The 14,027-nt window shown below is 39.1% G+C and overlaps 1 protein-coding gene across 1 annotated transcript in view; it reads right to left on the bottom strand.

Annotated features, from left to right (window-relative positions):
- DPF3 (double PHD fingers 3) overlaps positions 1–14,027 on the bottom strand; it is a 286,531-nt gene that overhangs the window by 7,198 nt on the left and 265,306 nt on the right. Inside the window, exon 9 of the mRNA XM_037832373.1 lies at positions 7,501–7,613. Coding sequence (XP_037688301.1) covers positions 7,501–7,613 — 113 coding nt within the window. The remainder of the gene's footprint in view (positions 1–7,500; positions 7,614–14,027) is intronic.

Below are 14,027 nucleotides of genomic sequence, written 5' to 3'. Positions count from 1 at the left end.
GTGTAGTCTGCTACCATTTACCTAAGAAAATGGATGACATGGATACAAACACACATATATATGCTTACTTTAAACAAAATGAAAGCTAAACATGAAAATTCTAAGGGATTACCTATAGGCAGAGAAAGGAGTAGAAGTTAGGATACAAGCTAGGTTTCTTTGAATACACTGTTTTTTGTTTATTTGTTTTGTTTATTTGTTTTTTGTTTATTTGTTTGGTTTGGTTTGGTAGATATAAATCTGAAACCATGTAAATATTTTGCATGGTCAGAAAATAAAATTTAAATGTGAAAATATCCCTAAAAACCAAAATTAAATGAAACTAACAGTATATCCAGTTGGTGGCATAATTACCCAGAAAAACTATTTCAAGTGACTTTTAAAATCAGTAATTTGACTGTACATCCTTAGTAGAACATATTGTAAGAACAAAAGTAAATACAAAAAATGCATACATTAAACTTTTCAGCAATCATATTGTTGGTGGTAGTATTGCTATTTATATTCTGAGACTGCTGTGTGTATATTGTAGAATAAATCAAATGAGTAATTATGTTGGTATCATTGAGAAGCAAGAATTTTGACATGGTTGAAATGAGATACAGATGTGAAGTTGATTAGGTTAAGTAAAAACCCTATTTTTACTGGATATGAATTGGAAGGATCAGTATGAATTCACAGTGTATTTTATCTTTAAGACAAACAAAAAAAAAAGGATATTTTCTAACTGTGTCCTTTGAAAAGGCCCTAAAACAATAACAAACCCAGTAAAAATTAGTACCCCTAGTGCCTGTATTTTGTTCCCTATATTCCATTGTCTATTAAAAGGAACTAGAAGTCCTTGGAGAAATGGCTGAGTCCTGGGCTTCAACATGAAATATGCAAATACCTTGGCATATGAGAAAGCAAGAAAGCTTTCAGATGTGTCAGGATACATCAAAAGTACTCAGGAGCCAACATGAATACGTTCCCACCAGCTAAAGATGGGATGATTTGAACTATAAAGAATGGAAACAAATCAAATATGTTTACATCCATGAGATCACAAAGACACTATTTAAAAAATCTTATTGGTCACCTTTGGAAGATGGTGGGTGTTCTAGTTTGCTAATGCTGCTGGAATGCAAAACATCAGAAATGGATTGGCTTTTATAAAAGGGGTTTATTTGGTTACAAAGTTACAGTCTTAAAGCCATAAATTGTCCATCAACAAAGGGTACCTTCACTGGAAGATGGCCAGTGGTGTCCGGAAAATTTCTGTTACCTGGCAAGGCACATGGCTGGCATCTGCTCCAAAGTTCTGGTTTCAAAATGGCTTTCTCCCAGGACATTCCTCTCTAAGCTTCAGTTCCTCAAAAATGTCACTCTTAGTTGCTCTTGGGGTGTTTGTCCTCTCTTAGCATCTCCGGAGCAAGAGGCTGCTTCCAACGGCCATCTTCAAACTGTCTCTCATCTGCAGCTACTCTCTCAGCTTCTGTGCATTCTTCAAAGTGTCCCTCTTGGCTGTAGCAAGCTTGCTTCTTCTATCTGAGCTTATATAGTGCTCCAGTAATTTAATTCAACCCACCCTGAATGGGTGGGGCAATACCGCCATGGAAATTACCCAACAACTGTCTTGTCCACAGTTGACTGAATCACATCTCCATGGAAACACCCAAAGGATTCCAAAATCTAATCAACACTAATATGTCTGCCCACACAAGATTGCATCAAAGATAATGGCGTTTTGGGGGACATAACACATTCAAACTGGCACAGTAGGGAAACATCCCATTTTATTAGTAGTACTATTATTATTACTATTATTATTACTATTATTATTATTATTTTGAAATAATGTTTGTGCCAGTTTGAATTTATTCTGTCCTCCCAAACACCATTATCTTTGATGTAATCTTGTGTGGGCAGACATACTAGTGTTGATTAGATTGTAATTCTTTAAGAGTTTCCATGGAGATGTGACCCAACCAACTGTGGGTAATGACTCTGATTGGATAGTTTCCATTCAGCATGGGCCTTGACTAGTTTACTGGAGCACTATATAAGCTCAGACAGAAGGAGTGAGCTTGCTACAGCCAAGAGGGACACTGAGGAATGCACAGGAGCTGAGAGAGTAGCTACAGATGAAAGACAGTTTGAAGACAGCTGTTGAAAGCAAACTTTTGCTCCAGAGAAGCTAAGAGAGGATAAACACCCCAAGAGCAACTGAGAGTGACATTTTGGAGAGAAGATGAAGAGGAACGTCTTGAGAGAAAGCCATTTTGAAACCAGAACTTGGAGCAGATGCCAGCCACGTGACTTCCCAGCTAACAGAGGCTTTCCGGACACCATTGGCCATCCTCCAGTGAAGGTACCCGATTGTTGATGCATTACTTTGGACACTTTATAGCCTTAAGACTGTAACTGTGTAACCAAATAAACCTCCTTTATAAAAGCCAATCCATTTCTGGTGTTTCGCATTCCGGCAGCATTAGCAAACCAGAATAATGTTTTACTTAAAGAAATGTTGCAAAAATGGAACAGGGAGTTTCTGTATACACTTTACTCAGTTTCCCCTAATGTTAACATCTTACGTTTCCATAGTTCAATTATCAAAAGCAGGAAATTAGCATTGGTATGGTACTATGAAGTAATCAGCAGACCTTATATGAATTTCACCAGTTTTTCCACTTGTGTCCCTTTTCCTAGGATCCAGTCCAGGATCCCACATTATATTTGGTTGTCATGTCTTCTTAGTGTCCTTCAATCTGTGGCAGTTCCTCAGTCCTTCTTTGTCTTTTGTGTCCTCGACACTTAGGAAGACTCCAGGTCAATGATTTGGTAGAATGGCCCTGAATTGGGATTTGTTGCTTGTTTTCTCATGAGAAGACTGAGGCTATGAATATTTGGCAAGAATACCACAAAAATGGCACTGTACCCATCTCAGTGCATTATATCAGAGGGTAATTGATGTCAGTATATCTTATTACTAGTAATATTAATTTTCATGACATAGTTCAGTTAGTATCTGCCAGGTTTTTCCAACGTAAAGTTACTATTTTCCCCTTTGTAATTAGTAAGTATCTGGTGGGGAGTTACCTGGAGACTATGCAAATTCCGATTTCTCATCATACTTTTGCGCACTAATTTTAGTATTATTTGATGGTTCTCACTTGCGATAACTATAACTGTAGTATTTGCCTAATGATCTTCTGTTTCCCTTTTGCCTTCTACATTATTAATTGGAATTCTGCTGTAAGGAAGAGCTGTCTCTTTTCCCACATTTATTTATTGTACTATTTATTTATATTAGCATGGATATTTATTTTTTTCTTTGAGTTATGATTTCCTTTGTTGCTCAAGTTGTCCCAGTTTGAGCTATTAGGAGTTCCTTCCAGTTGGCTCCTGTGCCCTCTAGACATGCCCCATCATTTTTTGAGCACTTCCTTACATTCTGGCACTACAAGATGTTCCAGGCTCCTTTTGTATTTTCTCCGCCCTAGCCCCAGCATCAGCCATTTCTCCAAGGATCCCTGGTTCCTTTTATTGGATGACAGTATTTAAAAACTAATACCTGAGCACTATGGATACTCGTTGCTTCTGTGGTGTCATTGCTTCTAGGCATCCACAGCATGCATACACGTGCATACATCTATATTTATTTCTCTCATTATCCATATGCTTGTATGTGTGTATGTATGTATGTATATAGGCACATATATAAAACCATGAGCTCATACTGATATCCCCTATTACAACCCAACACCACAGGGCTCAGCCTTGCCTTCCCCCTTTATTTGGATATTCTTTCTGTGACATTGAGAAACCTGATTCTCACTATTCACAATATATACAGTTATTAGTTCAAGCCCAGTATAGCCACTTTCTTTACTAGTAGTCAACATTGTAGTTTCAGAATTACCAAATCACACACCTATGATAAACAAATTTACTAACCAGAGTACAGTATTTGTGTATGGTTATTTCTGTCTTAATCCTTATAATACAGTCAAAATATTGTTTTCCAAAGTTACTAAGGTTCCTTCTTTCCTATCCCAATCTTCAGTGTGGTTATGTTATCTATTTATATTATAATTCAGTTCATTTGTTACTATTTGTATTCCATTTTAGGTTCCCCCACATCCTGGTTGATTTTAAGTATTTATTTAATTTGAGGGGCATGTGAAACACTGCCTTAATTCTAATAGTCAGAGCTGAACAAAAAGATATTCTCAGAGAAGTGTCACTCACTCCTTATTCCTACTATCCCATCCCAATTCCCCCATTCTTTCTACCCCACTCCCACTCACCCTCTGTAGATAACCAATATCGTTAGTTTCTGGTCTAATCTTTGCGTATTTCTTTTGCACATGCATGTCTCCTTTCTAATAAGAACGAAAGCATGCTATAGATATTCTTTTGTACTTTGATTTTTTTCACTTAAATATATCCTGGAAATCATTCCCTATTAATTCATAGAGATCTTTCTCATTCATTTTTTATAGATGCATAGTACTCTATTTGCATGGTTTATTCAACCATTTTTCTATGTATGGGCATTTAGGTTGTTTCCATTACTTAGCAATTATAAACAATGCTGCAATGACCAACCTTTGTATAAGTACTTTCATAAGGTTAGGGGTGTATCTTTAGGGTAGATCCCTAGAAGTGGGATTGCTGAGTCAAAAGCTAAGTGCATAAATATTTTTATTAGGTATTGCCATATTTCCCTCCAGAAGAGTCATACCACTTTACATTCCTACCAACAATATATGAAGGTGCAAGTTTTCCCACAGCTTCATCAACAGAATGTATTAGGATAGTCTCAGTTTTTGCCAATTTGATATGTAAGAAGTGGTATCTCGGTTTTGTTTAAATGTAAATTTCTTTAATTACAAGCTAGTTTGAACAATTTTTTCCAAATGTTTAAGGGCCATTTTACATCTTTTTGTGAATTGTCTTTCAAGTTTCTTCTATTAGGTTTTTGGTCCTTTGTCTCTTAATTTTTAAGAGTTCTTTATATATAAGGGATATTAACCCTTTGTGGTACATGCTGCAAATATTTTCTCCCAGTTTTTCAGTTTCTTTAACTTTGTCTATGGTGTTTTTTTTACCATGCCAAATTTTACATAGTCAAATATTTCTTTTATTTCTTCTGGATTTTGAGTCATAGTTAGAAAGCTTTTCCCTATATTTAGGTTAAAGAGGAATTCACCTATGTGTTTTTAGGTATATGTTTTTATATTTTACATTTAGATCCCTAATCCATTTAGAGATTATTCTTATATATGATATGAGATACAGATTTAATTTTATCTTTTTCCAAATGGCCACCCATTGCCTCAGCACAATTTACTTAAAAGTCCATCTTTACCCCAATAATATAAGATGCAACCTTTATCCTAAAGTTCCATAAACTTCCATGAAGTTCCTAGGAAAGAAAATGTGTATAAACCCTACTTGGGTCTATTTATGGGTGATCTGTTCTATTCCAGCTGGCCTGTTTGTCTATTCGTGCACTGGTACCACACAGTTTTGATTATAGAGGCTCAAGTATGTTTTCCTTTCTGGTAGGCCTACTCCCCTCATAGTTTGCTGTTTGTTGGTATAGCTTATTCGTATTTTTATAGGGTTTGAATTAAATTTATAAGTTACCTTAGGAAGACCTCACATCTTTATAAATTTGAGTAAGTCTATCCAAGATCACAGGGTGCCTTTCCATTTGTTCCTTGTCTTTTCAAAAGTGTTTTAAAATTTTCTTCATATAGGTTTTGCAGATTAGTTACTAAATTTATTCCTAAGTATTTCTTCTTTCTTGCTTTTATAAATGGAGTTATGCCCTCTAACTGGTTATTGTCTTGGTATGCAAAAGCTATTAATTTTTATATGTTAATTTTATATCCTGCTACCTTTTATGTTGAGTTAGCTTATCAATGATTCTCAAAGGTTTTCCAGATATACTCCCATGTAATATGCAAATAGTGTTTTACTTCTTTGTTACCCATTCTTGTGCCTCTGATTGATTTCTCCTAATTGTATTAGCTAATATTCTAGAACAATGCTGAATAGTATTAGAGATATTGGGTGTCCTTGCCCCATCCTGATCTTAGTGGAAAGGGCTCTAGTGTTTCCCCATTAAATAAGATGTACTGGCTGAGTTCTAAAGAACAAATATTTTTTCATGTTAAGAAAGTATTCCACAATTCCTATTTTATTGAGAGATTATTATTAGGAAAGCGTGTTGAAACCGCACTGCTATTTTGAAAACTGATAAACAGAGGGAAAGAATCAACCATTTATTTTACCTTTTCTATATGATCTACACCTGAGGATAACCACCTATGTCATTGGAAACATTTCTCTTTAAGAATTACTCCAGCTAACAAAGAAGGAATTATAGAAGAAGAATATCACTATTTGGCAACCCTAATAAAAAATCAATCTAGTTAATGGCCATTAATAGCTGCTAACTTCACAAAGGGAGATACCCCAGATACCCCATACTTCCTGATGGAAGTATACAATATCATCTATGAAGTAGTCTTGCCAAAAGATGGATTTTTATATAGCTTATAATTGCATATGTTTTATGTATCTATTATTTATATATAAGTAACCAGAATTTGATCAAGTCTTGCCTCTAACTACCAATTTACAAGAAATACAAGAGAAAGAGGAAAATGTCAAACATCACAGGGTTACAGTCAGTAAAATACAGTCATGGGGAACTCTACTGAACAAATGGTTTTATTTCTTCAACAAAAAATTCAAGGGAAAAAAAATAGAGTGCGATGGAGGGACAAACCTGATAGTGAAAGAAACTCCAAAGACATATCAACTAATTGCAATGTATGGCCCTTATAAATTCAAATTTATAAGGATCCCCATTCAAATAAACAAGCTGTATTTAAAAACAAGACAACTGAGGAAATATGCATGCTGACTAGATATTTGATTATCTTAAATAATTATTGGGTTTTTTGTAGCTCTGTAGATATTTTGGTTATTTCTGTCAAAACGTAAGTCCTTATCTTTCTAAGATATATATGAAATATTTATAGATGAATGATATTATGGTGGGAATTATGTGGGAGGAGATGGTGGTATTTGTGAAACAAGATTGGAAATGCACTGATCATTGTTCAAGTGGTGTTGAGGTACATCGATCTCGTTATTCTCTCTACCTCTGTATATATTTGTAATTGTCCATAACAAAAGGTGGTTTCTCTAATTCTGCATTTATTATATTTAACATTTAAACCAAATGAGATCATGCACTCAAGTGCCACCCAACCATAAGCAGAGGTCACCATTGTCAACCCTCTCTCCACAGACACAAAGAGAACCCAAGATCCCTGTCCTACAAGGATCCTAAGACCCTGGGGACAAAGAGCAAGGGGGAGGTCTTTTGCTGATATTTCTCCAGGAGCCCCAAGAGAGAGTCCTGCCTTCCTCTCCACTCCTCAAAGAATTTCCAGCTTCTTGCATTTCTCCCTCCCACCAGGGAAAGCCCCAACTCACATCATTCTCCGAGGTCCCACAGAGGATGCAGGACTTGCACTCAATGCATTGCCACTTGTAGGTCTTGACGGCCTCAGTCATGTTCAGGGTGAACTGCAGGCAGGTCGGGTGACCTAGAGGAAGTCAGAAACAGCTGCATTAGGGCAGGTCTGACCTGTCACCTGCAACACCACACACCAAAAGCACATTTATGTCCAACTGGGGGAGTTAGCAGGGGCAAGGAGACAAACTGGGGACCTGGATACGGCCCTACACACACTCCTCACCACCCCTTCCCCTGTTACATCAGTTCGAGGGCCAAGAAGAAAAAATGGGCACTGACCCTTTTACTGGGGATAGATGCCATCCAAGTCACCTTTCCCTGATAGCCATGTCTCCCCATATGTGAGACTAGTTGATAAGGACAGAAAGCGATGATAAGAGAAAACCAGAAAGTAATTCAGAGTACATAGCAAAAAGTAGCACCTTAAGAGATGCCACCATTAGCTCCCAAGCCCCAGCATCAGTTGTGGCAGAGCTATTTGAAGTTGGGCCTTCTGGTCCAAAAAGTTTTTCACACTACCCTGGAGTACAGGGAAGGAGGTCAAATGGATCACATTAGATATTCAGGGACAGTGTTCAGGGGCAATAAGAGACATTGCACTGTTTACCTAAAGTATCCATGACCATGAGCTTAGCAAGAAGGAAGTGGCTGAGCAGAGAGGGTGAAGAAGTAGAGCATCACAGCCAAGGGAACACAATGGCCAGGTTTACCTGAAAATGTCTCACTGGTTCAAGTATCATATTAGTGAAGCCAATAGCAAGATCAGGAGAGACACATTAAACTGTGACCTTAGAGCTCACAGCCCAATGGGCCAACATCTGAGGCTTGGCCTTCAGAGCTGGACTCTGTTCTCAGCCAGAGCTCAACAAAAAGAAAGATACTGGCTATCAGCCAAAGAAAATGAAGACCACTGACCCTCCATTTGGCAGAGAAGGGAAAATAGGATGACATTTCCAGGTTGTCCAGGGCTGTGACTCAGACGAGAATCTGCCCAGAGCACCCAGGGAAGAGTCCATCATTGACTCTGTCACTAAAGAATTGATGGCTTTGTGGAATGCTGGGGGTTCACCATTCTCCAAAGCTCCCAGCTCTGCCAAACCTCTTTCATGTGAGGGATTATGTGCTTCCAAAGAAGGACACTCTAGGCAGGGGTCATCAATTGGGTCAGTTCCACCAACTCAATGCCCTCCACAGACCAGTTGGGATCCCTCGTGGTTCCATCACCCCTTGGCAGGGCCACACCCCAGAAGGAGGCCCCCATTTCTTCCCTGTCAAATCTCCAGAGTGCTGGTGAAATCATGGTCATTTGAGTGAAATACTGTCTATTCGATCAGCATGAAAATTGTTCAACTGTTGGGCACCATAAATACAAAGCACACTGAGTTATCTCTATGAGGGTGAGGGTGGAAATGACTTGGAGGGGGTACTTAGCAAATAGCAAGGCAGAAGTGCCAAGGAAAGAGCTGATCTAAATATTTTTCAAGAAATTCTCAGGTGCCCTCCAACTTAGAAACTCTCACAGTCAGGGGCCCCAAAGAGAAAGAAGCACAAATCAAAAGCCTGGATCAGTGTACAGCAGATGCTCTTGAAAGCATTTCAATGACCTAAGAACATTGGCCAGGGTTGCTCCCTCTCCCAGACTCTCAAAGAGAATGCTGGGATGGGAATGGGGGACAAACATCAGGGTTTGAGACTCTTGATGTTATGGACCATGGATGCCCATGTTCTCTGACAGTGCGCCATTGGAAAGGTTGAAGTTGAGGCCATGGAGCAGATACCCATTTAGGTAAGTCGACTTGGCCTAGTTCCATGGCCTCAGGACACACCCTAGCCACAGCCAACCAGTTCACAATAATTGTTCATTAGCTTAACAAGCATTTCTTGAGCGCCAGCTAGGCCAGCTGCTTCATGAGACAAAAGATACTGTGGTGAGCAAGAAACACAAGCCCTTCTAGTCCAGCCAGAGAGACCACAAATTAATAAACAACACGCATATCTATTGACTTAAAATTGTGTGATAAGTGCCATGAAGAAAAAGTATGATTGGCAATGAAAGCAAACAACAGGAGAACCTAATCTGAGAGGCCAAAGAAAGCTTCACTGTGGAAGATCTTTGAGCTGTCCTTGGCAGAGGAGAAGCTGGGTGGGAGAGGAAGACCATTCCAAGTGGGGCAAACGTCACGTGTGGAGGCTTGAAGCAGTGAAGGAGCTTGGGAAATTTAAAGGAAAGGAAGGTCAGTGAGCACAGGCTAGGGGAGTAACAGGAGAGGGGCAAGAGGTAGCTGCAGAGGTAGCTGGAGCCAGATGACACAGGCACTTGTAGCCCTTATTTAAGGACCTGGGGTTTTAAAGTCATTAAAGGGTTTAAAGCAAGACAGTGAGTGAATCACATTGTATTTTTAAAAGAGCATTCTATAGCACAAGGGATCTTTGGGGTGATGGAGCATTTCTTTATCTTGATTGTGGTGGTAGTTACACATGTGATAAGATTGCATAGAGTGATACATACATAGACACTGGTGAAATCTAAATAAAGTCTGTGGATTGCATCAACGTCAATTTTCTGGTTTTGATACTTTATTATAACTATGCAAGATATTACTATTGGAGGAAACTGGGTGAAGGGTACACTGGACCTCTGTAATATATTTTGCAACTTCCTATAGGTCTATAATTATTTCAAAATTTTTAAAAAATTAAAAATAAGGAAAACGCACACACAAAAAATTTAAACCAATTTAAAAAAGAAAGAAAAGAGTCGCAATCTAGGGGAAGGATTTGTGGAGGTCAGTGGGATGCAGAGATGCAAGAATTGTTGCCAAGAAACTAGTTAGGAGGTTGATGCAGCTACCAGGAGAGAGGTGAGGATAATTAGACTAAGGTGGAGATTTGAGAAATATTAAAGGTGTATTTGATAGGACTTGGCCATTAACTGACTGTTGGAGGTGTGGGAAAGAGAGAAGATGGAAATATTCCCAAGTTTCTGACCCAAGAAATTAGGTGAACTGTAGTGAGACTTACTCAGATGAGGAAGACTATAGAAAGAACTTAGGGATGAAATGGAGGAGAGAGCAGATTCACTGTTTTGAGTTTGTTGAATGTGGGGGGTTGTGAGACATCCTGATGGAAATGTCAAGTGGGAAGTCGAATGTATGGATTTAGAGTTCAATAGAGAAGTACAGCCTGGAGAAATAAATTTGGGTGTTTTTGCAAAATAGGTGGCAATTGAAACCAAGAGAATTAGTGGGATTATCTAGGTAAAGGGAATAGAGAAGAGAGGAGAGGAGAGGAGAGGGGAGGGGAGGGCAGGGGAGAGGAGAGGAGAGATGAGTAGGGGACAGAAGAGGAGGAGAGGGGAAGGGATGATGGGGAAAAGGCCTAGGACTGAACTTTGAGGAACTCAACCATTTAAAAAGCAAAACAAATAAACTAGCAAAGAAAACTGAGAAGTATGGCTGGAATGGTAAGAAGAAAATCGGGCAAGTATGGGGTCCCAGTAGGCAAAAGAAGAGATTCCAAGAAAGAAAGGGGTCAGTTGAGTTGATATCCACAGGTTCTCAAGTTTTCACTGCTCAATAAAGCCCCTGAGTAAGGGAGTGTTGACAGATCAGACCAAAATCTGCCCTACTAATAATAACACTCTTCACTAGTATCATCTTTCCTAATAAGGAAGGAAGGATGGTCAGCACATTCCAGAGCATGACATGGAACTCATCAGCCAGCTGTGCATCTGGAGCTGCTTTGGGCAGAGACAGCAGGAAGGGGGAAGGTGGTGGAAGGGCATCACGCATCCAACAACACTCCACAAATAGGTATGAACTACTCTGTGTCCCAGTTCCATCGGACCATTGTTCTGAGTTTTGAAGAAATTTTCTGAGATAACTTTGGACCAGTGAACAGTAGCAAGGGAGCATTGGAAACTCCTGTCAGAAATCTCTGAAAAAAAAACCCATGGGCTTTTTCTGTGCTTCTTCAGAAAGTCATCAGCTTCCCCCGAAAAGACCCTCAAACCGAAGGAAGAGAGCTAAGCTCTCAGCCTCCAGTCCCCCAGTAAAATGGAGGGCTAAGAAGAGTCTCACCTCTGGCTGCAGAACTCCTTCTTCTCAGAACTCAAGCATGAGAGGAAAATAAAGAATGAAAATATTGTTGCAACTTCTCAGCTGGGGAGAATAAAGCCCCCAAAATTGTCACCCCAGCAGCCTTCGGCAGATGCAAAAACTATGCCCAGAATTAAATCCTGTCTGTGCCATCATAACAGGTTAGCTCTCTGTTGCCTGTCTCCAAGGACTGGAAAAGTCATTTACCAGATAAAACTGCAAGAGTAAGACTTCTTGACTTAAATAATGCATACATTATTTGGACAAAAGGAAGAGTTTCTAGGGAAAGTAGTAGAAGCCCATTTCTAGGTTTCACAGCTAGAACCCCTTCTTTTTGCCAAGAACTGATTACTAAAATCCTTGGAAGTAAGTGGGTAATAGACACAATTTTTTCCATTCAAAAGCAGAAGAAAAAAGGAGCACATTGCTGTAAAACAACTTACTTATGGTCAATTGCTACTTAAGGATTCCTACCTTAATCTCTTTTACAGAGTTAATAATCATTCCCTAATATACTTGCCTTGGAAGTCTAGCTTTCTCACATCTCCAGTTTTCAGAAGCAAGGAATACCTATATTGCTAGTTAAATAGCCTAATGCAGTGATACAAAGACAATCCCAGTTCACCCTGGACAAGATGATTCGACAGGACATTTATAAAATTCCAATGACCAAAACAAATTTAAAGTGGTACAGTGGGCAAAATACATCCCAGGCGGATCATTAAAAACCAAGCCCTTCCTGAGTGTCCTTCCAAAGTTGTTCTATCAGGAGGGTTCAGTAAATCTCCCACCCCACTTGTTTAGTTGGCCCAATAGTGAACCTGGTGTGAAAAGGCATTCCTAATCCAGCCTTAATCCCTTCCAGTACTGACCTCAATCCTCTCTACAAGGTGAGACAGGAAACGGGATCCGCGGCCACAACGTACCAGAGATCTAACTTCTGGACTAATTTCAGACAATTGGGGATTTGGCTTCAGGGTACTATTTCAACAGATGGGAAGGAAAGGGAAACCAGTGAGGTGTGGGAAGCTTTTCGGAAAGAAGATTGTCCATGAGGCTGGGAGCGTCTGGTGTTTATGACACAACAGTCTACCGAGCTCAGTCAAAAGAGAAGGCAGGTGTCTGGAAGCAGTGATTTTTTTGCCTTGACACTCGAAGGACACATCACATGCCTTCACAGAACGCACATGCATGGATGCTGAGAACCATCAAGGGATGGCAATGAGATTTCTTGGTGTTTGAGTGAGAAGACACACAAATATCCAGGCAAAACCATTGCCAGTTATATCTTCACAGCTACCGACCTCCACATATGCTCACACACAACTGCCCACAGACTGGGATATCGCCAACCTTTTGGGGAAGAAAAATACCTAAACAGACCTTGTTGATTAAGCTCAAATTATGAAGCTAACACAAGTCATTAGCCAGCCTATCTCACCTTATACGTTTTCAGCACAGTGAGAGAAATGCAGTTCATTTTCAATAAACTCTGGGCAAAAAGAAATATACAGACTGCTATGCCATGAGTCTCTTACATTACAATCTGTATTAAAAGAGGTTTTTTTTCCACTATCCCATGTATTTAATTTGGACTAGGCTAAGCCAGTTCACTGATTAAATTAGAGCTCCAGAAAAAAATTATCTCTCTAGGTATGTGCTAACAACATAAATAAAACAGATACAAATAACTGTGGAAATAGCATGGTCTATTACTTATCATTGTGAAAATATAAACATCTGATTATATTTTATTACCTTATTTATCAATGTTGATCTCTTAAAAACTAATTTCTCAGGAAAGGAAATTATAACCTATATATCCATGGTTCTCAGGCAAATTAGTGCAAAACTCAAATAGGGCTTCTTGGTCTGATGCCTGGTTTGTATAAATTATGTGATATAAAATACACAGGATCAATTCCAATCTGAACTAGCAACAAAAACAAGCCTCCATGGGCATTCATTAGAAAATAATTTGGCTCAAATTCCCAACAATTCTCTACATTCATATACACATAAACTTTCTAATATTTGCATATTGCAAAAATATTTTTAAAACCTTAAATCTGATGATTCAAATCTGAATCATCCATTCTGAAGAGTAATTTGAAAAGAGAAATATATTACTAATTCACTAGAACTAGTGAAGCCATTTCAATCAGATACATTCATATTCTCTCTCTCTCTCTCTCTCTCTCTCTCTCTCTCTCTCTCTCTCTCTCTCTCTCTCTCTCTCTTCTCCCTCCCTCCCTCCCTCTCTCCCTCTCTCTCTCTCTCCATCCCCCCAACCCACCCCATACCACCCAGCTGTCCAACTGGTGGGACAGACTCTGAGTCATTATACTTAATCTACAAAGGAGTCAACTAATTCTGAGCAATCAAGT

Source organism: Choloepus didactylus, chromosome 4, assembly GCF_015220235.1.
Source record: "Choloepus didactylus isolate mChoDid1 chromosome 4, mChoDid1.pri, whole genome shotgun sequence".
In the NCBI taxonomy this organism is placed as follows: domain Eukaryota; kingdom Metazoa; phylum Chordata; class Mammalia; order Pilosa; family Megalonychidae; genus Choloepus; species Choloepus didactylus.
Note: the sequence above shows the minus strand (reverse complement) of the source record. Positions and strands in the feature narration are given on the sequence as shown.